Raw genomic sequence first — 27,457 nt, forward strand, 5'->3', positions numbered from 1 at the left:
GTTTCTAATGCACATCGCTGTTCGTGCGATAAATTAAACAATGCAGTGGCCATTAAGAAGCAGTATATTTGAGATTGGTAAAGTTACGTCAGTCAATATTGCGTATTGTAGCATCACATAGCACGTGTTGTATGAGCGCGAAGAGCGAAGAACCGGTGTAACGGGGAATTTGGACTCCGTAGATAAGTGACTGTACAATCAATTTTCTACGCAGTCCAAATGCCCCGTTTTCGTGACGGGGAATTTGGACTCCGTAGAAAAATGACTGTACAGTCAGTTTTCTACAGAGAAAAATGACTGCCCTTTTCAGTTCCCGTCAATTAAGCAGGGGGTAAAATATCCCCGTAGAAAAATGACAGCCTGTCAATTCCCACTTAAAAGAGGGGGTACAATTTCCCCGTAGAAAAGTGACTGCCCCCTTAAATCCTGCTTATATTAGGAGGGGGTAAAATTTCCCCGTAGAAAAGTGACTGCCCCCTTAAATCCTGCTTACATTAGGAGGGGGTATAATTTCCCCGTAGAAAAGTGACTGCCCTATTAAATCCTGCTAATATTAGAAGGGGGTACAATTTCCCCGTAGAAAAGTGACTGCCCCCTTATATCCTGCTTATATTAGGAGGGGGTACAAATTCCCCGTAGAAAAGTGACTGCCCTTTTAAATCCTGCTTATATTAGGAGGGGGTATAATTTCCCCGTAGAAAACTGACTGCCCCTTTAAATCCTGCTTATATTAGGAGGGGGTATAATTTCCCCGTAGAAAAGTGACTGCCCTATTAAATCCTGCTAATATGAGAAGGGGGTACAATTTCCCCGTAGAAAAGTGACTGCCCTATTAAATCCTGCTAACATGAGAAGGGGGTACAATTTCCCCGTAGAAAAGTGACTGCCCCCTTATATCCTGCTTATATTAGGAGGGGGTACAAATTCCCCGTAGAAAAGTGACTGCCCCCTTAAATCCTGCTTATATTAGGAGGGGGTATAATTTCCCCGTAGAAAAGTGACTGCCCGTTAAAATCCTGCTTATATTAGGAGGGGGTATATATTCCCCGTAGAAAAGTGACTGCCCTATTAAATCCTGCTAATATGAGAAGGGTGTACAATTTCCCCGTAGAAAAGTGACTGCCCCCTTATATCCAGCTTATATTAGGAGGGGGTACAAATTCCCCGTAGAAAAGTGACTGTCCCCTTAAACCCTGCTTATATTAGGAGGGGGTACAAATTCCCCGTAGAAAAGTGACTGCCCCCTTAAATACTGCTTATATTAGGAGGGGGTACAATTTCCCCGTAGAAAAGTGACTGCCCCCTTAAATCCTGCTAATATGAGAAGGGGGTACAATTTCCCCGTAGAAAAGTGACTGCCCCCTTAAATACTGCTTATATTAGGAGGGGTATAATTTCCCCGTAGAAAAGTGACTGCCCCTTTAAATCCTGCTTATATTAGGAGGGGGTACAATTTCCCCGTAGAAAAGTGACTGCCCCTTTTATCTTTAATATATATGGAGGGGGTACAAATTTCCCCCTAGAGAAGTTACTGTTCTAATAATTAGTTCTTACATGAGAAATTGCATACAAAATGCTACGGAGAAAAGGTGCTGCTTGCTTAATTTACTTCACAAAACAGTAGGGAAATTAGATGTACTATATTGTCGTATAAAGCCTTTATAACTCTGGTATCTGGCTCATCATTGACTTAATTATTACGTACAACTTTCTCATTTGAATGTTCATCAAAACATTTGAATGAGTCTACCATTTGAGTAGGGTGATAAAGGTGTCCTGGGTTCAATACCCGGTGGAGGCACATAGTAATTCGGATCCAACTTTAAACTGTTGGTCCATTCTTGATTAGACTTAGTGTGCATAAATTAAAACGCTAACTCAATCAATCCATCAATCAAGACATTTGAATTGCATTTTCTTGAAACATTTTGGACAACAAATTTGTACACAATGTGTGTGTGTACTGTCACAAATAAATAGGTTTCTCATCATAAAAATAATTCTTATATAATCTATGCATAACTAACAAAAAGTAAAACACTTTGTCCCTTGTGGTAATTATATTTATTTGAAAAGCACGACGAGAGCCCGTAGAAGCGATATTTTAACATGGAAATATTTTATAACTTGTAAAACATAATTGAAAGTGGTTGCTTCCACATATCCGTAGTAACTCTCGAATTTAAAAATTACATTGATGCATTTTATGATAGAATCTTTGATCAATTTTTAAAATAATCGAATACACACGTTATTCGTGTTATGAGGTTGATAAATCATAATTTTGTTACACAGAAACATATATTACATATAAACATACTTACACACACCAACATATTTATGTACACACTAATCATATTTTCATAGGAACAAATAACAAGATACATCTACACACAGACTATAGTTTTAATTGTAACATTTTGATCAGAATCAATACGATTCAGAAACACCAGGAGTACACAAGTCAAATAAAACAATTGTTTTAACTTCAAAAAAATTGAACAAAAAAATAATATACAATGCATATAGCATGAGAATTATGATTTATCACTTTTCACTAAATATGTATTTCAATAATGCTGTAGTGCATTTTAATATAATATGTGATGTATTTCAATTTATACAAAAACTTTATCAAATACACACATTTATAATTTCGTTGTGGTTTGCAACTAACCTATTACATATTATTCACCATGTTTAACACATGAAGGAGTCAGTGGATGATATTCTTAAGCCACATGTTTGATTTTTATGTTGTTGTTGTTGAACATACCATCATGCACAATAAGCAACCCACTGTCCAAAAAGTGCGAGACATTGTCATTTTTCTTTTCGAATGGCAGTATAACATGTACATCACTGAAGTTTTTGGCTCTCCAACCAGGTGGTCATCTGTGTAGTGATATAGTCATAAGCCACACTTTCCCGCTACGTAGGCTGTACATGCACCGTTAGAAAACATGGATTTTGGAGACAAGAATGAAGGAAGTGACGAGTCACATCTTTTTGATAGTAATAGTGGAAATTTCTGGCACCCGTCAGCTAGCGTTGCAGTGTGGAACTCATCCTTCTGTACGTGTAATTATGAAATAGACTTGTGGTTATGTTCGCTGTGGCTTGTGACTATCCGTTGAAAGTTTATATGCTACATAAAACATTGATTACTACAATCCTCTGATCACATTAACTAAATATAAAGTATATTTTCTTTCAAGCTAGTAAATATCTATGTCAAACGTGATTTATTAAGGCAGACGTCCCATTAACTTGAGCCGACCAGCTGAAGCATTGCCACAAAAATCCACACTTTCAAGGAAAAGGCAGCTGAATCGCCCACGATAGAACAGAGAGAAAGCAAAATGGAGACGTAATAGCGGATGCCAATAAGTACCCGATAAAACAAATAGTACGGGACATGCTGTTAGTTTAAGACATTCCTTCGCTTGTTCCAAGAAAGGTACGACAAAATGCTGAGAGAGTATGTAATATCTGCATTCATCTTGAGACCTGGGTGATTTTAATGCTAAATCAGCATCGTAATTTATGGACACGGGATTGAGGTGAATGTAATCCTTAATATGTTATTAATGATGCATAAAATCAGTAAACCTGAATGCCCATGTCTTCCTGTAGTTTCTAACCTAATAACTTGGAGAAAACCTCGAATTTGGCTTATGACTATATTCTACAGAAAAGCTGTGCGATATGATAGGGAGGTACAGTAAGGGCTACATTAATTTTCTCGAAAGATGAGCACGTTGGTACCATGCATTCTTTACAAGTTGTTTATGTATCATGTGTAGAATGATGCACGATATATACAAGTAACTTACAAACATTACACATGGAACTAGCTTGTTGCAAACTTCTTTCAAGGCAGTTCTACGACAGTCAATCCACAGTCATGTATGCCGTAGTTGTATGTCCAAAGTGTTCTTTCGTAAAATGCAGAATGAGCACTTGATTTTGGATTTGGAAATGCGTTCTGCATATCTATTGCTATGGTGTGGATTTTCCTTTGGCGAAGTGGTTAAATCCATGATTCACTTTAGCCCAAAGTCAGCCTTTTCAATGTAATTCCTTGCTCTTTTTTCAGGTATTTCCCCTGGGGACAGTTCTGAATTACACGTGTATTTTGAGATGGCATTAATAAATCATGTACAGCTTTTTCGGGGAATTTATGTCCATGATTAACAAGTATATCCCTCTCTTCCTGTTTTGGTATTGTTAAAGTTTCCTTCATTGGGTGTTGAAAATTTATCTCTTGCGCATAGTTCTGCAAATCATGGACAGTCAAAATAACCTCTTTACGGATTGAAAAGTTTAAGGTCATGAACTTGTAGATAATACGAAAAGTTTACTGATCTTGTTGATTGTTTGTTCTCCATCTTTCTGTGACACTTGCTTTTCTTTGGCATCATTTCCAGGCAGCCATAAGCTTAGCATTCTGTTCATTAAAATCACCCAGGTCTCAAGATAAATGCAGATATTACATACTCTCTCAGCATTTTGTCGTACCTTTCTTGGAACAAGCGAAGGAATGTCTTAAACTAACAGCATGTCCCGTACTATTTGTTTTATCGGGTACTTATTGGCATCCGCTATTACGTCTCCATTTTGCTTTCTCTCTGTTCTATCGTGGGCGATTCAGCTGCCTTTTCCTTGAAAGTGTGGATTTTTGTGGCAATGCTTCAGCTGGTCGGCTCAAGTTAATGGGACGTCTGCCTTAATAAATCACGTTTGACATAGATATTTACTAGCTTGAAAGAAAATATACTTTATATTTAGTTAATGTGATCAGAGGATTGTAGTAATCAATGTTTTATGTAGCATATAAACTTTCAACGGATAGTCACAAGCCACAGCGAACATAACCACAAGTCTATTTCATAATTACACGTACAGAAGGATGAGTTCCACACTGCAACGCTAGCTGACGGGTGCCAGAAATTTCCACTATTACTATCAAAAAGATGTGACTCGTCACTTCCTTCATTCTTGTCTCCAAAATCCATGTTTTCTAACGGTGCATGTACAGCCTACGTAGCGGGAAAGTGTGGCTTATGACTATATCACTACACAGATGACCACCTGGTTGGAGAGCCAAAAACTTCAGTGATGTACATGTTATACTGCCATTCGAAAAGAAAAATGACAATGTCTCGCACTTTTTGGACAGTGGGTTGCTTATTGTGCATGATGGTATGTTCAACAACAACAACATAAAAATCAAACATGTGGCTTAAGAATATCATCCACTGACTCCTTCATGTGTTAAACATGGTGAATAATATGTAATAGGTTAGTTGCAAACCACAACGAAATTATAAATGTGTGTATTTGATAAAGTTTTTGTATAAATTGAAATACATCACATATTATATTAAAATGCACTACAGCATTATTGAAATACATATTTAGTGAAAAGTGATAAATCATAATTCTCATGCTATATGCATTGTATATTATTTTTTTGTTCAATTTTTTTGAAGTTAAAACAATTGTTTTATTTGACTTGTGTACTCCTGGTTTTTCTGAATCGTATTGATTCTGATCAAAATGTTACAATTAAAACTATAGTCTGTGTGTAGATGTATCTTGTTATTTGTTCCTATGAAAATATGATTAGTGTGTACATAAATATGTTGGTGTGTGTAAGTATGTTTATATGTAATATATGTTTCTGTGTAACAAAATTATGATTTATCAACCTCATAACACGAATAACGTGTGTATTCGATTATTTTAAAAATTGATCAAAGATTCTATCATAAAATGCATCAATGTAATTTTTAAATTCGAGAGTTACTACGGATATGTGGAAGCAACCACTTTCAATTATATTTTACAAGTTACAAAATATTTCCATGTTAAAATATCGCTTCTACGGGCTCTCGTCGTGCTTTTCAAATAAATATAATTACCACCAGGGACAAAGTGTTTTACTTTTTGTTAGTTATGCATACATTATATAAGAAGTATTTTTATGATGAGAAACCTATTTATTTGTGACAGTACACACACACATTGTGTACAAATTTGTTGTCCAAAATGTTTCAAGAAAATGCAATTCAAATGTCTTGATTGATGGATTGATTGAGTTAGCGTTTTAATTTATGCACACTAAGTCTAATCAAGAATGGACCCACAGTTTAAAGTTGGATCCGAATTACTATGTGCCTCCACCGGGTATTGAACCCAGGACACTTTTATCACCCTACTCAAATGGTAGACTCATTCAAATGTTTTGATGAACATTCAAATGAGAAAGTTGTACGTAATAATTAAGTCAATGATGAGCCAGATACCAGAGTTATAAAGGCTTTATACGACAATATAGTACATCTAATTTCCCTACTGTTTTGTGAAGTAAATTAAGTAAGCAGCAACTTTTCTCCGTAGCATTTTGTATGCAATTTCTCATGTAAGAGCTAATTATTAGAACAGTAACTTTTCTAGGGGGAAATTTGTACCCCCTCCATATATATTAAAGATAAAAGGGGCAGTCACTTTTCTACGGGGAAATTGTACCCCCTCCTAATATAAGCAGGATTTAAAGGGGCAGTCACTTTTCTACGGGGAAATTATACCCCTCCTAATATAAGCAGTATTTAAGGGGGCAGTCACTTTTCTACGGGGAAATTGTACCCCCTTCTCATATTAGCAGGATTTAAGGGGGCAGTCACTTTTCTACGGGGAAATTGTACCCCCTCCTAATATAAGCAGTATTTAAGGGGGCAGTCACTTTTCTACGGGGAATTTGTACCCCCTCCTAATATAAGCAGGATATAAGGGGGCAGTCACTTTTCTACGGGGAATTTGTACCCCCTCCTAATATAAGCTGGATATAAGGGGGCAGTCACTTTTCTACGGGGAAATTGTACACCCTTCTCATATTAGCAGGATTTAATAGGGCAGTCACTTTTCTACGGGGAAATTGTACCCCCTCCTAATATAAGCAGTATTTAAGGGGGCAGTCACTTTTCTACGGGGAATTTGTACCCCCTCCTAATATAAGTAGGATATAAGGGGGCAGTCACTTTTCTACGGGGAAATTGTACCCTCTCCTAATATAAGCAGGATTTAATAGGGCAGTCACTTTTCTACGGGGAAATTGTACCCCCTTCTCATATTAGCAGGATTTAATAGGGCAGTCACTTTTCTACGGGGAAATTATACCCCCTCCTAATATAAGCAGGATTTAAAGGGGCAGTCACTTTTATACGGGGAAATTATACCCCCTCCTAATATAAGCAGGATTTAAGGGGGCAGTCACTTTTCTACGGGGAATTTGTACCCCCTCCTAATATAAGCAGAGTTTAAGGGGGCAGTCACTTTTCTACGGGGAATTTGTACCCCCTTCTCATATTAGCAGGATTTAATAGGGCAGTCACTTTTCTACGGGGAAATTATACCCCCTCCTAATATAAGCAGGATTTAATAGGGCAGTCACTTTTCTACGGGGAATTTGTACCCCCTCCTAATATAAGCAGGATATAAGGGGGCAGTCACTTTTCTACGGGGAAATTGTACCCCCTTCTAATATTAGCAGGATTTAATAGGGCAGTCACTTTTCTACGGGGAAATTATACCCCCTCCTAATGTAAGCAGGATTTAAGGGGGCAGTCACTTTTCTACGGGGAAATTTTACCCCCTTTTAATATAAGCAGGATTTTAGGGGGGCAGTCACTTTTCTACAGGGAATTTGTACCCCCTCCTAATATAAGCAGGATATAAGGGGGCAGTCACTTTTCTACGGGGAAATTGTACCCCCTTCTAATATTAGCAGGATTTAATAGGGCAGTCACTTTTCTACGGGGAAATTGTACCCCCTCCTAATATAAGCAGGATATAAGGGGGCAGTCACTTTTCTACGGGGAAATTGTACCCCCTCCTAATATAAGCAGTATTTAAGGGGGCAGTCACTTTTCTACGGGGAATTTGTACCCCCTCCTAATATAAGCAGGATATAAGGGGGGAATCACGTTTCTACGGGGAAATTATACCCCCTCCTAATATAAGCAGGATTTAAAGGGGCAGTCACTTTTCTACGGGGAAATTATACCCCCTCCTAATATAAGCAGGATTTAAGGGGGCAGTCACTTTTCTACGGGGAATTTTTACCCCCTCCTAATATAAGCAGGATATAAGGGGGCAGTCACTTTTCTACGGGGAAATTGTACCCCCTTCTCATATTAGCAGGATTTAATAGGGCAGTCACTTTTCTACGGGGAAATTGTACCCCCTTCTCATATTAGCAGGATTTAAAAGGGCAGTCACTTTTCTACGGGGAAATTGTACCCCCTCCTAATATAAGCTGGATATAAGGGGGTAGTAATTTTTCTACGGGGAAATTGTACCCCCTTCTCATATTAGCAGGATTTAATAGGGCAGTCACTTTTCTACGGGGAAATTGTACCCCCTCCTAATATAAGCAGGATTTAAAGGGGCAGTCACTTTTCTACGGGGAAATTGTACCCCCTCCTAATATAAGCAGGGTTTAAGGGGGCAGTCACTTTTCTACTGGGAATTTGTACCCCCTCCTAATATAAGCTGGATATAACGGGGCCAGTCACTTTTCTACGGGGAAATTGTACCCCCTTCTCATATTAGCAGGATTTAATAGGGCAGTCACTTTTCTACGGGGAAATTATACCCCCTCCTAATATAAGCAGGATTTTAACGGGCAGTCACTTTTCTACGGGGAAATTATACCCCCTCCTAATATAGGCAGGATTTAAGGGGGCAGTCACTTTTCTACGGGGAATTTGTACCCCCTCCTAAAAAAGCAGGATATAAGGGGGCAGTCACTTTTCTACGGAGAAATTGTACCCCCTTCTCATATTAGCAGGATTTAATAGGGCAGTCACTCTTCTACGGGGAAATTGTACCCCCTTCTCATATTAGCAGGATTTAATAGGGCAGTCACTTTTCTACGGGGAAATTGTACCCCCTCCTAATATAAGCAGGATTTAAAGGGGAAGTCACTTTTCTACGGGGAAATTATACCCCCTCCTAATATAAACAGGAATAAAGGGGGCAGTCACTTTTCTACGGGGAATTTGTACCCCCTCCTTATATAAGCAGGATATAAGGGGGCAGTCACTTTTCTACGGGGAAATTGTACCCCCTTCTAATATTAGCAGGATTTAATAGGGCAGTCACTTTTCTACGGGGAAATTGTACCCCCTCCTAATATAAGCAGGATATAAGGGGGCAGTCACTTTTCTACGGGGAAATTGTACCCCCTCCTAATATAAGCAGTATTTAAGGGGGCAGTCACTTTTCTACGGGGAAATTGTACCCCCTCCTAATATAAGCAGGATTTAAAGGGGCAGTCACTTTTCTACGGGGAAATTGTACCCCCTCTTTTAAGTGGGAATTGACAGGCAGTCATTTTTCTACGGGGATATTTTACCCCCTGCTTAATTGACGGGAACTGAAAAGGGCAGTCATTTTTCTCTGTAGAAAATTGACTGTACAGTCATTTTTCTACGGAGTCCAAATTCCCCGTCACGAAAACGGGGAATTTGGACTGCGTGGAAAATTGACTGTACAGTCACTTTTCTATGGAGTCCAAATTCCCCGTTACACCGGGTAGGAATTCTGCCGGTGTCGTCTGCTTCAGAAGGCAGGAAGGGTCACATGAACCAATCACGGTAGACCTCTCGTACGCTGGCGTAAGAGAGCCCATTTAAGCGCGTGCTGTAGAAATGGAAGCTTTCCCTCCATAAAGGCAGCAAAGAATATAGGAGTCCTGTACGCCGAACTTGCTCGGCGTCCGGCCGGGAAAGGCATTGAAAGGAGATGCTAGAACGAGTGTTGAGAGTGGACCGTTGGAAGCGCATCGCGAAAAATAGCTATTATAATGCCATGAAGGTATATATATGTTTATTATAAACTTATCGTAAGAAGTCTGTTAGCACACTAGTCTTTAACCTTTATCACTTAAGTGCATTTACATTTACCATACACGTGCATTCACCACTTCTGGATTCAAAAGGGGGGAAGGGACCATTCAATTTATTCCTCGCAGTGAGGCGCCAGGGGGAGTATAGGGACCTAATTTTATTTAGGGCGCTGTTCTCTGCTGACGTCACGGGCTCCCCTGTAAGAGAAAGTAGTATGTGCGCGGTACCCCCAACCACAGCTGGGAACTGGCCGTAACCAGCCGGCACCTCCGACAAGCGGGCGCTGGGTAAAGGATTTAAGGATGCCGCGACACCCCCGGCGCTAGCTAGGAATCGGCAAGCCGACCGGTGTCTCCTGTACAAGGGCGGCAGGTTAGGAAGGAGGTCTAGGTGCTTCTAGACAAGCCGGGCAGGTAGAACCTGGAACCTAGAGCGGGTAGTTAGTTTGCTGCAGGCTCTTCTTCTTCTTTCTTCTTTCTTCTTTCTTCCTCCTTCCTTCCTTCCTTCCTTCTGGGATGGCCGATTTTTCCCAGGATGTTTGCCAATTGACATCCGGGAGCCAACTGAGCTCCGGTCTCGCTGCGCTGGGTTTTATACTCGCGGTGGCGCATGGGTGGTGAAAATTTTACCTACAAGTACGCTTTGCTAACTCATTTTTTTACATATTGCAAACTTCGTACTGAGAAATATCAAGGTTTTGACATTGAGAAATCACTAGTGGGAAAATCACTAGATGCACGTGACAATATAAACTAAATCTGTGTGCATTCAGACAATACAATTAATAATGAGCCTCGCAGGACTCTGCTATTCTAAACAACACGTTGAACAGTGTAAATGCCAATAATTGATAACATTAAAAAGAATATAGCGACCACGCAGGGTCTAATAATGAGTGAAGCTAGTAAACGCAGAGGTGGAACCTTTAACGTTTTCAGAATACATTTAAACTAAAAGCGTACGCCTCGCAGGGACATTCCGCTTAACTCTTTCATCCGATTAAAAATAATATAGCGACCACACAAGGTGTAATAATAATTAAATGGCGACCAATCAGGGTCGTTACAAACAATATTCTATAAAATTCCATTAGAGCTCTCTGAAATTTACCGCAAATGTCATGGCCATATTTTACTGTCCTGGAGCGATTTATCAGATTTATATTTTTATTTTTTATTTTTCTTTCATTCGTTTTCTTTGTCCTCGTTCTAATCCTCCTGATAACTTTCATCGGTTCTTCTCACGTCTTTCTTCACAGTCTTTATGCATTATTGTTTCCCTGTTTTTTATTGTTTTTATCTCCTCTTCTGTCACTTAGTAGGTCTCTTTTTCTTCTCATTTTTTGTTGTCATCGTAGGGCTTCTAAGATGAACAGGGTGGTGTTGTTATTTTTCTCGTGTATAGACCTATGCAAGGCTTTTGCTTTATCAGAAGCGACTGAACCATACTCAACCCATTATTATTGAAAACAGTACTGTTTTCGTTTATTTCAACCATGTGATGAGCCTACAAAACAATCAGTTTACGAAGTACTAATGACGTCACAAAGAAACAAGGAAATAACCCACACACTCAATTTTGTCCTTCGTTTAAAGAATTTTAAAAAAGCTCCTACGATCGCAATTTCTTATATACATTATACCTGTACCAGACACCCTATTCACTGTAGACTTCTCTCATGTTTGTTCTTCAAAAGCTCTATAAACATGTTGGAAAACACATAAATGGCTATGAACATACTTTAACTTGTAATTTCAGTATGGGTTAGCCTAGCCATCAAGTGGAATTATAGTACTTTGATAAACCGGATTCGATTTTTGTTATTGAGTGCGATTTTCTGCCCCTTTTGACTATTCGCGACGATGAGGATTAGTGATGATATGACGAAATTGATGAAGGAATGCCAATACCGATTCCGAGATTTGGACACTGGATCCATGGCGTCGTAACGCGCTATGCTAACCACTCCGCTACGGACATGGGCACCAGCCCTCGGAGTAGTGAGCGAGAGGTTCCAGTTTAGAGCCCTGTTCAGGCATGTGTCAGGCATTCACTTCATTACTTCATCCATTTATCATTGTCGTTGCGATTAACCCAAGAGGTAGAGGAACTACTAAAATAACCAATGTAAATAAACACTTTGATAAACTTTATACAAATTTTCTAGGTTAGGGTCTTCAGGAGAAAATGCAATGTCGCACTTAGTGGTTCATTGATCTATTGGTACTAATCTTTTAGAGAATTTTAGTTGAACCAAATTAATATGAGAAACTTAATTTGCCCGTCCCGAATGCAAACATGTGTGCTCTTTAAAGGCAAAATTCTATCTGTTTAATATATTCGACCATTACTTACCCAATTCCTTTGCTGAAAGCGAAATTTGCACTGAGGCAAACAAAGAAACTGTATTGTTGTCTAGTTTGTTTGTTGCGTTGTCATGTTGTAGGCGTTTCTGTAGTTACTCAATACAATTAGATTGAGATCTGGAAAACATTTATGGAAAATTGGCGTTATCAAGAGATGCAACGTCCACCTTGATCTGAAAGTGAATTATCTGTCCTCAAAGCACCTGAAACCGCATTGTTTACGCCGTGGACGTTTGAAAAGAGAGGCAGAGAGAAACTTTCACTTTGGCGAGTGAAATTTTCCAGATATTTCAAAGATAAGATTATTTTGCGAGAGGTCACACAACATAAACTCGGGACACAAAAAATTCACAAGCTCATTCTTCAAAGAGGTGAGTTAAATCTAATATTACTGAAACAAGAGTAATGGTGCAATTTAGTATATTGACGGTATGTAACGTTAAAAAAAATAAAGAAAAACGGCGTTACCAGATATTCACTCATTTGGTGTGGCGAGCAGAGACACTCACGTGACCAGTTCCCCAGAAACAACGGCGATGCAGCAGCAAGAACGCGTACAACAGGTATGTGAAGAGGCTAAAGCAGTACCACAAACCTCAGAGATTTTATTGTCGATTCTATCACAGTCAGTGACCAAGGTGCTGGTAACCAGACTCAAGGAAGTAATGGAATTTAATGTTGAAGTGACTTACGAACGGAACTGTAAATGAAAGATGGGCTAATTGAACACTTAGAGGATAAGATCGTTATGTTGAAACAGTATCAAACGAGAGAGAACCTTCGTGTTTATGTTATAAATGAAATAGAGCAACTGATAGAGTCGCCCTCAGACTGTTCGAGGAACAACAAGGAATAGTGAACCCAAATGAAATTGGCAGAAGTCCTAGAATAGGTCTCAAACTACCTGATAAAACCCGTCCCATAATTGTTAAATGTACTAATTATCGTAGGGTATCTTGGGGCAAGTTGACGAAGGAGGCAGAATGACGAATCCCATTTCCTTAGCAGTAGTTCATTGTGGATATGCACGACAACATTTAAAATAAAAGTTGGCAGCCGTCATGGCTATTGTTGGGAAAGAGCTCGAGATCGAGATCCCTTCGCAGAGAAGGAAATTGTGCATAATAGTTACATATTTTTGGGCTATATATAAAAACATTTCTGGAAATGTAACTATTGAACTAATAAATCAGATGGAGCCGTTTATCCACCGTACCCCCTCAAGAATTACGTTGAAATTTGTACTAACCGACAGATTTTGATGTTTTATGTAATATAAAATTAGTTCCAGCGCGCGGAGAACGCAAATAACGGAGATATTCGATCACAAAGTATGACCCACGTAAGCCAAAAACCTGCCATTTAGGAGTGCTTCCGCCGCTAATTATTATTAAATGTTAAATCCCTTCGTGTGCACACTCAAATAGCGAAAGAACACGTCGATAATAACTACAGGGTGGCTCAATAAGTCACTTAACACCCTCAGTACAAGGCCACTGCGGCATGGAATTTGAAATTGGCGATGACCAATCATTGCCTGGCCAAGGGGGAACCACATTGACGCCACCCACACGGTCGGCGGCCATCTTGATGTCCGCCATCTTGAATTCAACTTCAGAATTTTAAATGGGAAGGGGGTCGTGCGACATATCAAAATGGGCTAGAATTTCACGAGAAATGCAATGGTGAAGGTTTTTTCGACGTATCTTTAACCAGTACAAAGTTATGACTGAATTCTTGTACGAATTTGCTCCTTTTCGAGGTGTTAGAAAAATGCCTTAAAATTTGTTTAGCGCATCGGTAATGCATCGAGATCAAAGTGACGTCTAGGGAGAGACGTTTGCATGCCATTGCACATTATTTTAATCGGATACATCCACGAAGAGCTGCTCATTATGAATGGTTGTCGCGAACAATTTACAGTGTGACGCTTCCATTGAATTAAAAGTCCTTCACAGTGACAAGGCTAATGTTTATGTTCAGAAGGAAGTTTATAAACAGAATATTCGATGCTTTTTATCTGATAACCCATTTTTGACAGATCAAAGCTGAATGGTTAGTGTTGGTAAGTTAATGGTGTGACGTGCTGTGTGGAACACGATTGGTTAGTCAATTTTCCATCAACGGAACCTTAAATGCTTAGGGCTACTTGGATTTGTTAAATAAACAGTTTTTTTCATCCTTGCTTATGGAAGAAGGTACTTTTTACAGAGTTTTTTTCAATAGGGAAGAACACCAGAACACTTATGGGAACTTTATGAACCCGTTTTTGTCCAAAGTTAGTTATCAGATGACAAGGGTCACATATTCTGTTTATGAACTTCCTTCTGAACATAAACATTAGCCTTGTCACTGTGAAGGACTTTTAATTCAATGAAAGCGTCACACTGTAAATTGTTCGCGACAACCATTCATAATGAGCAGCTCTTCGTGGATGTATCCGATTAAAATAATGTGCAATGGCATGCGAACGTCTCTCCCTAGACGTCACTTTGATCTCGATGCATTACCGATGCGCTAAACAAATTTTAAGGCATTTTTCTAACACCTCGAAAAGGAGCAAATTCGTACAAGAATTCAGTCATAACTTTGTACTGGTTAAAGATACGTCGAAAAAACCTTCACCATTGCATTTCTCGTGAAATTCTAGCCCATTTTGATATGTTGCACGACCCCCTTCCCATTTAAAATTCTGAAGTTGAATTCAAGATGGCGGACATCAAGATGGCCGCCGACCGTGTGGGTGGCGTCAATGTGGTTCCCTCTTGGCCAGGCAATGGTTGGTCATCGCCAATTTCAAATTCCATGCCGCAGTGGCCTTGTACTGAGGGTGTTAAGTGACTTATTGAGCCACCCTGTATTGGTACCAAACCTAGCAATCCTAACCTAACTACGGAAGTTTCTGTTGTGGAATGTAGTTTTGGGTGCTATTATAAATATTTTACTGTTTATTTTGAAAGAAAAAATACTTTTAAAATTCTTTTAGGCGTACCACATGTTCAACTGGTAGCACATTTCGTGAATTACGTTCTTTGACAAAGTTCAAGAATGTTCTAAAGCTCTTTAACAATTATTTGGCTATGAAAGACATATATTAGGGTTTTCGACAGGACAGAATACTAATTGGTTTATAATCTGAAGCATTTTATGTTATATTTATAGTATCTTTAATTGAACTTGTTTTAGTTGCATGGCATAATGTCGGTTGTTCACAAAAGTGATAATTAAGATCATTTTCTGAAATATCAATATTCTGGTTATCTGATTGTTTCCTTGGTAAACTAAAAGCATACTTGAAGTAAGTCTTGAAGCTTTCCTGGCGGTGAATGATGAAAAGGTTCTCTGGGGCTATCGACCAGGTGAGTTGCGGAAAGATTCCAAGCTTTCGACAGGTAACGTCACTCTTATCTTCACTTCTACTCTGAACATGAGAGTGACGTTAACTCTCGAAAGCTTGGAATCTTTTCCGCAACTCACCTGGTCGATTGCCCCAGAGAAACTTTTCATAAAAGCATACTATAGTTTAGCTTTGCGAACTTCTTGTGTACAACGGTTAAGCAACCTGCGTTAGGCTTCGAATACTAAATTGGTTGCTTACAAAATAATCCTTAGTGCCTTTTTATACATAGGTATATTATATATTGCAAGTCCTGAAATGACATGAACTTCAATATATCAGATGTCATCCAAGGGGACGGGGGATTTTTAACCTTCCTCCTACTCACGGGTGCAAATTTATTGTGTAATTTTAGTATCAAGGAATTTAGAACTTTTTATGTTGACATCTACGAGAAAACTAGTATTTCACCAAAAGGCAATAATGCTGTTTCATTTGTTAGGCCCCCTTCACTCAAGTTTTGACTTAAGTCAATAGAAGCACTAATTATTTCATACGTGTTCAGGTGGTCAAGTACTTGAGGGAGAAGTGGCTGAATGACATAGCCGACAAAATGCGATGCCACATGCGGGAGATCGGAAAAGGGTGGTTCAACATCAATGAGAAGGACTGGGATATTTTCTACATCACGAAGCTGTCGCGGCTCATGAACCTAGTGAAATTCAGAATGCAGGTGAGTGTAGTTTGAATTTTTGACCCACGTTTGTGACAAAAATGTATAAAGATTTAATAGAAAGTGTACTTCAGGGTGTACTGTAAGTCTGGACCCATACTAGTTTACAACAGGATGGCGCCCCTCCGCATTACGTGCTTACAGTGCGACATAACCTTAACACACAGTTTTCCGCATATTGGACTGTACGTCGAGGATAAATGAATTGGTCGCTAAGGAACCCAGAGCTCGCACCGTTCAATTTTGTTTTGTTGTACCACCTAAAAGCCGTGGTGCACAAGGCCAAAATTCAGAGCATTCTCCATTTTAAGTAACGTATTGTACATATTTAGGATGTCTCGGATTTCCTAGTTGATCCGACTACATAACATACACACATTTGTATTAAAATGTGATTTGTTAACATATAAATCATTAATTCCATTTAATATTCTAAAAGAAATTTCCAGTTATTAATCGGTAATGATGTTATGATGTATTCAAATATATTTATACTCTTTTGACATTCTTTCCGAGCACTTTTTGCGTGTGTTTATAATGTACACGTTAAAGGGTATCGGGTTCGATCCCTGGTGGAGTTGCAATCCTTCGGATCCCAACTACAGTTTGAAAAACTCTAGGTCCAGGTGCTATTAGACTACATGGGCGCAATGAGGATTTAAGTGCGGCAGTTTTTATTCCGTAGAAAATTATTTTATTTATTTTTAAAAAATCCTGAATACATAATAAATCAACTTTCTAATATCTATATAAACAGTAAAATATGAAAAACTACAACATTCACACATACGGACACAACAATAGTAACAACAACAAGAAGAGTATAATCAATATAACCATCTGTTCACCTGCTTGATACATGCCATTCGGAATTTTTGCTTGAAGAAATGGAAGCCCACAGAGGTTTTTAATGGGTTGAAGAGGGTTTCTCTGTAGAGAAGTGACCTTTGTTTTAACGATTGCCTTGAATATTTGTGTAAAAGAAGTTGTTGCATTTTCTGTTAGTACAATGGGATCCGGATATGAAGATGTTTTTATGAATTCACTAGTAAAGAGTTGTCCATTAATGATTCTCTAAAGAAATCTCGGATCTTAAGAAAGATCATGTATTTGACGAGTGGCTATGATTTCATGTCTGGAAAAGTTTGCAAGGGCAGTTCATCTGTGTTTAATAATTCTGATGAAGATTACTACTTTGACTCTTCTCTTTATATTACATTCACAAGCCATGGTCCAAATGAAAAAAAACAAATATACTCAACATAGGGTAAGACCTACTTATAAAGTAGGCTTTGAGAGTAGAAACATGGGTGATATCTGTAAACTGTGCGATTATATTTTACTTTTTTCATTGACAGGGTTCGCTGCGATATATGGTGGAAACTTCCCTAACTACATACGTCAATATAATCGAGACACCATGCATATGTACTCTGCAATGCCCAGAAGACTTGGTGTGGGGCGATGATCTCATCAATACCCAGTTCGACCCTAAATGTTTCCCAGTTTTTGAGGTGTTCCTGAGAATGAAACCAGATGGACCATATTACAATACAAATCCTGACTCTTTTGAGGTAAGTTTTAGTTTCTAAAACTAGTGCATGATAACAGTTACCTGTCCCTGCATATATACTAAGTTGAGCAGACAATTATCCATTTCTATTTCTATCTTCCCTACCAATTCTTCCTCATCTCTGAGTTTCCCACACGTGCACTTCTATCACCACCCTCTCATCTGTTTCTTTGCTTCCTTTTTATTGCCTCCCTGCTGCTAATGTGTTCCTCAACTCACCCTCTTCTCTACTCATTTTCATCTCTGTGTCTCACATATTATATTAGTTTATTTTCAATTTTTTTCCATCCGCTGTGCTATCCACGTTTTCTTCTTCCTCCTCTTAAACAAGTTCTCAGCTTGCCTCTTGTCAACTTCATCTCAAGTTTTGACTCTCTTCTTACACGTCTTCTCTCCTCAACAATTACATACCCATTCCTGTCCTCTCCAAACGACTCGTCTCTCTTCTTAACATAATCCCTATCTTAGTATAATTAATTGTCTTTCATCTACTTATTTGTACTTAATTTCCCATGGTCTCTTTATACTTTTCTCCTCTCATCATCATCTTACATATTCCTCTTCCCTATCCTTCTTCCCTCTTACCCTCCCATCCTCTCATCTTCTTCGCCTACTGTCACTCATCCTCATCTTTGCGATTGTCCAAAAGTAACAGAAAAGCGAAGTAAACTTAACCAAAATCAATCTTTATCTACTCTGGCATACTCACCTATTTCATAGTGTGTCTCCTTTTATACGTCTGTGTTCTAATCTATTCTTCCATGTGTCTTTACCTGCTTCCATGTTCTTTCTTACTCAATCATCTCAAATATTTCATTATTTCTAATTTCTTCATCAGGTTCTCCCCTGTTTCTCCTCAGCCGTTGTTACCCCTGTCTCTTTTCTCCTCTCATTAAGTTTTCCCTGCATCTATTTTCCACGTCACTTTCTACCTTTGTAACCGGTTGCACATTATTCCTCTCTCCTCCTTAATATTAATAAATTCGCCTCTTCTCTTCATGCCTGATGCTCCATTTTGTCCCCTCACTGCTGATCTTTCGTCTTTCTCTCCTACCATCTACTACTATTCAGTCAGTCTCTCCCTTCTAGTGTGCTACATCCTGTGCATCGTTAACGTATTTGCTTCTAGCTGTCATCCTTCCTTCTTGCTCCTATCTTTTCATTTTCTCCTTAACAGCCGTTCCCTCCTTTTCCCTAGATTTTCTCCTTCTGCCTGTATACTCCTGACATTACGCTCACGGTCAGTGCTCCTTCTCTGTATACTCTTTACCTGTTGATCCCTTTCCACCATTTCTTCGCCTGCTGCTCCCCCTGTGTCGTTCTCTCTTCAGCTCTTGCTTCCCCTGTGTCCTCTCTCCACTTGCTGCACCCCTTCTGTCCTCTCATCTACTGCTCTCTTTGTACCTTCATCACCTGTTGCTTCTATATCACTTCTCTCTCTCTATCTATATCCATCTCTGCTTTTCTCCGTGCGTGCCTACTCTTCACACATGTTGCTCCCTTCCCCTTTTCCCTTCGGCTCTCAGGCTGTCTATCTGTAGTATCCTTACCAGATGCTTGCTGTGCCTCTACATTCTCCTAAGCATTGCTGGCTCTTTCAATTTTCTACAAACTGCTTTTCAAGTAGCCTACCTGAGTTTTTCCAAGCTGTGTTGTCTCTTTCCGTCTGCATTCTCCCACGATGCTGCTGTCTCTGCCTCCCTGACATTTTTCACGCTGCTGCTAGCTCTGCCTGCCTGACTTCTTCCTAGCCGCACTACCTCTGCCTACCTGACATCTCCACAGCACCTGCTACATCTGCCAGCTTACTTCTCCCGAGCTTCTACTAGTTCTGCCTGCCTCTCTTCTCCCAAGCTGCTACTAGTTCCTCCTGCCTTACTTCTCCAGAACTGCTACTAGATCTGCCTGCCTTGTTTCTCCCGAGCTGCTGCTACTTTTGGCTGCCTGTTTTCTGCCGAGTCGCCAGCTACCTCTCCCTGCCTGACTTCTCCCGAGCCGCTGGCACCTCCACTTGCCTGACATCTCCGCAGATGCTTCCTCCTCTGCCTACTAGACATCACCATAGGTGCTTCTTGCCTGCCTACCTGACTTCTCTCAGGGTGCTTCTTGCTCTGCCTGCCCGACATCACTGTAGCTGCCTCTTTCCCTGCCTAGCTGACATTTCCCTAGCTGTAGCTATCTCATGTTGCCTGACTTCTGATGAGCTGCTTCTACCTCCAGCTGACTTACCTTTACTACTTCTTCCTCTACGTACCTGCCATCTCTGTAGCTGCCTCTTTTCCTGCCTTGCTTTTCTTACTATCTGCTTTTTCCTTACTCTTCTTCCTCTGCCTGCCTGATTTCTAACTTGCTGCTTCTTCATCTGCCGGCCTAACATCTCCCTCGCTGTTGCTATCTGAGTTTGGTTGACTTCTCCAGAGCTGCTGATATCTCCACCTGAATTCCCCATGTTACTTATTCCTCTACCTGCCTTACATATCCACAGGTGTTTCTTCCTCTGCCTGACTGACATCTCCATAGGTGCTTTTTCATCTGCCTGCTTACATCTCCCTAGGTGCTTCTTCCTCTTCCTGCCTTACATCTTCCTACGTGCTTCTTCCTATGCCTGCCTCACATCTCCCTAGGTGCTTCTTCATCTGCTGCTTCACTTCTCTATTTAACAGCATCGCAGCCTCCTCCATAACTACTTCTTCCTTCGCTCTACTTACTAACTGCCAGACTTCTTCCTAGCTGCTTTTTCTCTGCCTGCCTGATATCCCCCTATCTGCGGCTATCTCTGCCTGCCTGTCTTTTCCTAAGCTGTTGGTACCTCACTCTGCCTGTCTTATCCTAAGCTGTTGCAATTCTCTCTGCCTGACTTCTTCCTATATGCTGCTACTTCTGCCTGTCCAACTTAGCTTAATTTACTGTTACCTATGCCTGCCTGACATCTCCCGAGCTGCTGCTAGTTCTGCCTGTATCAATTCTCCCGAGCTGCTACTAGTTCTTCCTGTTTCACATCATCCGAGCTCCTACTATTTCTGCCTGCCTCACTACTACCGAGCTTCTACTAGTTCTGCTCGTCTCTCTTCTCCCAAGCTGCTGCTAGTTGCCTGCCTTACTTCTCCAAAGCTGCTACTAGATCTGCCTGCTTAGCTCCTCCCGAGCTACCTTTGCCTGCCTGTTTTCAGCCGAGTCGCAGCTACCTCTCCCTGCCTGACTTCTCCCCAACCGCTGCTATCTCCACCTAGCTGACGTCTCCCAAGATGCTTCTTACTCTGCCTACTTGACATCTCCCTAGGTGCCTCTACCTCTACCTACTTGACATCTCCGCAGATTGTTCTTCCTCTTCCTAGCAGACATCACCATAGGTTCTTCTTGCCTGCCTGCCTGCCTTCTCTCAGGGTGCTTCTTGCTCTGCCTGCCCGACATCACTGTAGCTGCCTCTTTCCCTGCCTGCCTGATGAACTGCTGCTACCTCCAGCTGACTTACCCTTACTACTTCTTCCTCTACCAACCTGCCATCTTTGTAGCTGCCTCTTTTCCTGCCTTACTGATTTCTTACTAGCTCTTTTTTCTTTACTCTTCTTCCTCTGCCTCCCTGATTTCTTCCTAGCTGTTTCTTCATCTGACTGCCTGACATCTCCCTCGCTGTTGCTATCTGTGCCTGGTTGACTTCTCCAGATCTGCTGCTATATCCACCTGACTTCTCCATGTTACTTAATTTCTTACCTGCTTTACATATCCACATGTGATTTTTCATCTGCCTGCCTCACATTTCCCTAGGTGCTTCTTCCTCTGCCTGTCTCAAATCTCCCTAGGTGCTTCTTTCTCTGCCTCCTGCTTCACATCTCCCGAGGTGCTTCTTCGTCTGCCTGCCTCATATCTACATAGGTTCTTTTTCCTCTGCCTGCTTCACTTTTCTTTAGCTGCCTATTTAACAGCATCGCAGACTTCTCCCTAAGTGCTTCTCTTTTTGATCTTCTTACTATACCTGCCAGACTTCTTCCTACCTGCCTTTCTCTCTGCCTGCCTCTCATCTCCCATCTGCTGCTATCTCTGCCTGCCTGTCTTTTCCTAAGCTGTTGCTAGCTGTCTCTGCCTGACTTCTTCCTATCTGCTGCTACCTCTGCCTGCATGACTTCTCCATATCTGCTGTTACCTCTGCCTGTCCGACTTCTTCCATTTTACTGCTACCTATGCCTGCTTGACATCTCCCAAGCTGCTACCAGGTCTGCCTGTCTCAATATTCTCGAGTTGCTACTAGTTCTGATCGTCTCAATTCTCCCGAGCTGCTACTAGTTCTATATGTCTCAATTCTCCCGAGCTGCTACTAGTTTTGCCTGTCTCACATCATCCGATCTGCTACTAGTTCTAGCTGTGTCACATAATCCAAACTGCTACTATCTCTGCCTGCCCCACTTCTACCGAGCTTCTACTAGTTCTGGCTGCCTCTCTTCTCGCAAGCTGCTGTTAGTTCTGCCCTCTTTTCTCCAAAGCTGCTACTAGATCTGTCTGCCTAGCTTCTCCCAAGCTGCTGCTACCTTTGTCTGCCTGTTTTCAGCCGAGACGCAGATACGTCTCCTTGCCTGACATCTGCCAAGCCGCTACTATCTCCACCTATCTGACGTCTCCCAAGATGCTTCTTATTCTGCCTACTTCACATCTTCTTACGTTCCTCTACCTCTGACTACATGACATCTCCATAGCTGATCCTATTTCTGGCAGCTTGACATCTCCACATGTGCTTCTTGCCCTGCCTGCCTGACTTCTCGGGAGTGATTCTTCCTCTGCCTGCTTGACATCTCTGTAGCTGCCTCTTTCCCTCCCTGGCTGACGTATCACTAGCTGTAGCTATCTCTGGCTGCCTGACTTCTGATGAGCTGCTGCTACCTCCAGCTGACTTACCCTTACTACTTATTCCTCTACGTACCTGCCATCTCTGTAGCTGCCTCTTTTCCTGCCTGACTGATTTCTTACCAGCTGTTTTTCTTTACTCTTCTTCCTCTGCCTGCCTGATTTCTTCGTAGCTGCTTCTTCATCTGCCTGCCTGATATCTCCCTCGCTGTTGCTATCTGTGCCTGGTTGACTTCTCCAGAGCTGCTGATATATCCACCTGACTTCCCTTTGTTACTTATTCCTCTACCTGCCTGACATTTCCCAAGGTGCTTCTTCATCTGCCTGCCTGACATTTCCCTAGGTGCTTCTACCTCTGCCTGCCTCACATCGCCATAGGTGCTTCTTTTTTGCCTGCCTCACATCTCCCTAGGTGCTTCCTCTGACTGTCCCACATCTCCCTAGGTGCTTCTTCCTCTGTCTGCTTCACTTCTCTTTAGCTGTCTATTTAACAGCATCGTAGACTTCTCCCTAACTGCTTCTATCCTTGCTCTTCTTACTATTCCTACCAGACTTCTTCCTAGCTGCTTTCCTCTGTGACTGCCAGGCATCCCCCTATCTGCTGCTATCTCTGCCTGCATGACTTCTCAATATCTGCTGTTACACTGTCTGTCCGACGTCTCTCAATTTACTGCTACCTATGGCTGCCTGACATCTCCCGAGCTGCTACTAGTTCTGCCTGTCTGAATTCTCTCGAGCTGCTACTAGTTGTATATGTCTCAATTCTCCCGAGCTGCTACTAATTCTGCCTGTCTCACATCATCCGAGCTGTTACTAGTTCTACCTGTCTCACATAATCCGAGTTGCTACTATCTCTGCCTGCCTCACTTCTACCGAGCATCTACTAGTTCTGCATGCCTCACTTCTCGAGACCTGCTACTAGGACTGCCTGCCTAGCTTATCCCGAGCTGCTGCTACCTTTGCTTGCCTGTGTTCTTCCGAGTCGCAGCTGCCTTTCCCTTCCTGACTTCTCCGAGCCGCTGCTACCTCCACCTAGCTGACATCTCTCAAGATGCTTCTTCATCTGCCTACTTGACATCTCCCTAGGTGCTTCTACCTCTGCCCACTTGAGATCTCCATAGGTGCTCCCTTTTCTGGCAGCTTGACATCTCCATAGGAGCTTCTTGTCTTGCCTGCCTGAATTCTCCCAGGGTGCTTCTTCCTCTGCCTGCCTGACATCACTGTAGCTGCCTCTTTCCCAGTCTGGCTGACGTCTCTCTAGCAGTAGCTATCTCTGGCTGCCTGATCCCTGATAAGCTGCTGCTACCTGCAGCTGACTTACCCTTACTACTTTTTTCTCTACCTACCTGTCATCTCTGTAGCTGCCTCTTTTCCTGCTTGGCTGATTTCTAACTTACTGCTTTTTCTTAAGTCTTCTGCCTTTGCCTGCCTGATCTCTTCCTAGGTCCTTCTTCATCTGACTGCCTGACATCTCCCTCACTGTTGCTATCTGTGCCTGGTTGACTTCTCCAGATTTGCTGATATCTACACCTGACTTCCTCTTGTTACTTATTCTTGTACCTGCCTTACTTATCCACAGGTGTTTCTTCCTCTGCTTGACTGACATCTCCCCAAGTGCTTCTTCCTCTGCCTGCCTCACATTCTTCTCCATATCTACTGTCATCTCTACCTGTCCAACTTCTCAATTTACTGCTACCTATGACTGCCTGATTTTTCACGAGCCCCTGCTACACCTGCCTACCTGTTGTTCGCCGAGATTCTGCTACCTCTCCCTGCCTCACTTGTCCCCAGTCGCTGCTATCTCCACCTGAGTCCGCCCTAACTACTTCTTACTCTACCTGCGTGACAACTCCCTAGGTGCTCTTTCCTCTGGCTGCTTGACATCTTAATAGGTGCTTTTTCCTTTGCCTGCCAGACTTCTCCCAGGGTGCTTCTTCCTGTGATGCCTGACATCACTGTAGGGGCCTCTTTCCCTACCTGGCAGATTTCTGCCTAGCTGTAGCTATCTCTGGCTGCCTGACTTCTGACGAGTTGCTGCTGCCTCCAGCTGACTTACCCTTACAACTTCTTCCTCTACCTGCCTGACAGCCCCCAGTTTCTTCTTCGTCTGCCTGCCTGACATATCTGTAGCTGCCTCTTTTCCTGGCTGGCTGGAATCTTACTAGCTGCTGCTTCATCTCTCTCTTCTTCCTCTGCTTGCCCTACTACTTCCTAGCTTCTGCTTCATCTGCCTGCCTGACTTCTTCCTAGTTGCTTCTTCCTCTGCCTGCCTGACATCTCCCTATCTGATGACATCTCCCTACCCTGCATGACTGCTTCCTAGCTGTTGCTTCCTCATCCTGTATGACTGCTCCCTATCTGCTGCTACCTGTGACTGCATGATTTCTCCTAAGCTGTCGCTACCTGTGCCTGCCTGATATCTTCCTTTCTGTTGCTATCTCTACATGCCTGATTTCTTCCAAGCTGAGGCTATCTCTGCTTGCCGGACATAATTTTTCTGCTGCTACCTATACCTGCCCGAGTTCTTCCTAACTGGCGCTATCTCTGCCTTCCTGATATCTTTCTTTCTGCTGCTACTTCTACCCTGCCTGAGTTCTCCCTAGTTGTTGTTACCTCGACAGCACCACATTTCCCTTTCTGCTGCTATACATCTTCCTTCCTGAGTTCTCCATAGCTGTTGCTACCTCTTCCTGCCCGACTTCCCCCTATCTGCTGCTACCCCTGCCTGCTTGTCATCTCATGAGCAATTGGTACCTCTACCTGCCTAACATCTCCTAAACTGTTCCTACCTCTACTTGCCTGACTTCTTCCTATCTGCTGCCACTTCTGCCTGTCTGACATTTTCCTATCTTTTGCTACCTCTGCGTGCCTGACTTTTCTCTATCTGTTTCTAACACTGTCTTCTAGGCTTTCCCTATCTGTTGCTACCTCTGCCTCCCAATTTCTCCCTAGCTGTTGCTACCTCTACTTGTTTTCTTTTAGCCTACCTCTTCCTGTATTTCTATCTCCTTCTCACGTACTGCTACACCTATATATACTCTTAATATCTCATTCCATTTCACATTAATGTTTCCATTCTGTCACACATTTCTCAATCTTTCTTCCTATTTCCTCTTCACTTGCATTTTCCCCCTCTCTCTTCCTCTACTCTTTTCCTACTTCTTTTTATCCTAATTTCATTCACTCACCTACTTCATGATAACTTATCCTCCTATCATCTTTTTCGTGTTTCCTTCTGTGGACTCTCCTCTTCTTGTCGTGTCCTTTCGTGTTATGTCTTTCCTTCTCTCATATTCACATTATCTCATTTATAACTTTTTTATCTATGTCTATCATTTTTTCTCTATCTCGTCTTCCTGAAATTTTGTATGTTGATATAATTTTGTTAGCAACAAGCTACATTTTATTGTAAATAATAAAGGTTATACTTGACGAATTCCAAGCAGTTTCTGTGCCATTTTTAGTAATTTCTTGCACCCCGCTAATAAAATAAATACAACTCAACATGCCAACACAAGGTACGCGTATAATTAAACTGAAATTGTTAGGCAAGAGGACATGATCTGCAGAATGTATCTGTTACATTTATTTTTATGTAGTATTGCTTGTTTTTCACTTAGCGTTTCATTATCTCAATCAATTATCTTGAAGGGCTACACACTGAATGAACAGAAAATATATTTAAATAATGAGAGTGGCGGTTTTTTTTTAAAGTATGGATAGAACAATAACAAAGAAAAGAAAGTCGCACTATTGGACCTTCACTTAACGAAACTATCGATAATTTGTTTTCTCTCTATTTCAGCCAACTCTGTTAAACTTGTTCGATAATGCTGTTATCTTAACCCATTCCATCAGCCAGGTGGACCCATTTCTCCTAACAAAGCTAAGATTTTCTGAGAACCTGTTCCTGACGTCAGTTGGGCTGCAGGAGAAAATTGTGTGCGACCAACGTGAGCGCCTGCTGACAGCGATTAGAAAGGCAGTCATCCCTCTAAAAGCTTACATAAAGGAATACTTCAAGCATACTGATCTGTACAATATCAACATAGCAGAATACGTCAGGTAAGAGATTCTTACGTACTGAGTATTGCTGTGTAACAAATGTAGGGGTCTACATAGCCAAGATCTCGTAATAATTTGCTCTTGTGTCAAAGTTTGAGTGCTCAGACAGGATGATCCGGAATGGATCTACAGTTTATTTGATTTTTTGTTACTGAGCGCTGCTTTTCTGCCACTTGTGGTTAATCGCGAAGGTGAGGATGAGTGATATGAAGAAATTAATAAAGGGACACTCGCGAAGAACACCAATGCCCAGGCCGGGATTCGAACCCAAAACCGCGGCGTCGTACCGCTGTGATAGATCAGCCGACCTAGAGCTTATAGCGGAATTCTAACAATTGTACAGTCATGGACACTTTTGGGTTGTAGCAAACAAATTGACTTTCAATGGAATCACTACAACCCAGAAGTGTCCGTGACTGTACAACACGTCCCAAAGATCTAGAATATTCACATAACCTTTTCAGTAAGTTATAGGTAATATGTCCTCTCAGGGCGTCTACCAATTCTGGAAAATTCAGAGAATTTACTTTTTCTGGAAAAGTCCTGGAAATGTTGGGGAAATTTACTGGGTTTCTGGAAAATCAACATATTTGTAGAAGTGCACTAAAAGTAGGGTTTCTCAACAAAGAAAAA

General features: G+C 41.4%; 1 protein-coding gene across 1 annotated transcript in view; it reads left to right on the forward strand.

The window, feature by feature from the left end:
• Positions 1–27,457, forward strand: part of LOC145994472 (dynein axonemal heavy chain 1-like) — a 1,132,367-nt gene that overhangs the window by 60,237 nt on the left and 1,044,673 nt on the right. Inside the window, exons 7-9 of the mRNA XM_083130607.1 lie at positions 16,183–16,350; positions 17,709–17,924; positions 26,565–26,824. Of these exons, the coding sequence (XP_082986733.1) occupies positions 16,183–16,350; positions 17,709–17,924; positions 26,565–26,824 (644 nt within the window). The remainder of the gene's footprint in view (positions 1–16,182; positions 16,351–17,708; positions 17,925–26,564; positions 26,825–27,457) is intronic.

This window comes from Lepisma saccharinum, chromosome 10 (assembly GCF_977018435.1).
Source record: "Lepisma saccharinum chromosome 10, izLepSacc3.1, whole genome shotgun sequence".
In the NCBI taxonomy this organism is placed as follows: Eukaryota; Metazoa; Arthropoda; class Insecta; order Zygentoma; family Lepismatidae; genus Lepisma; species Lepisma saccharinum.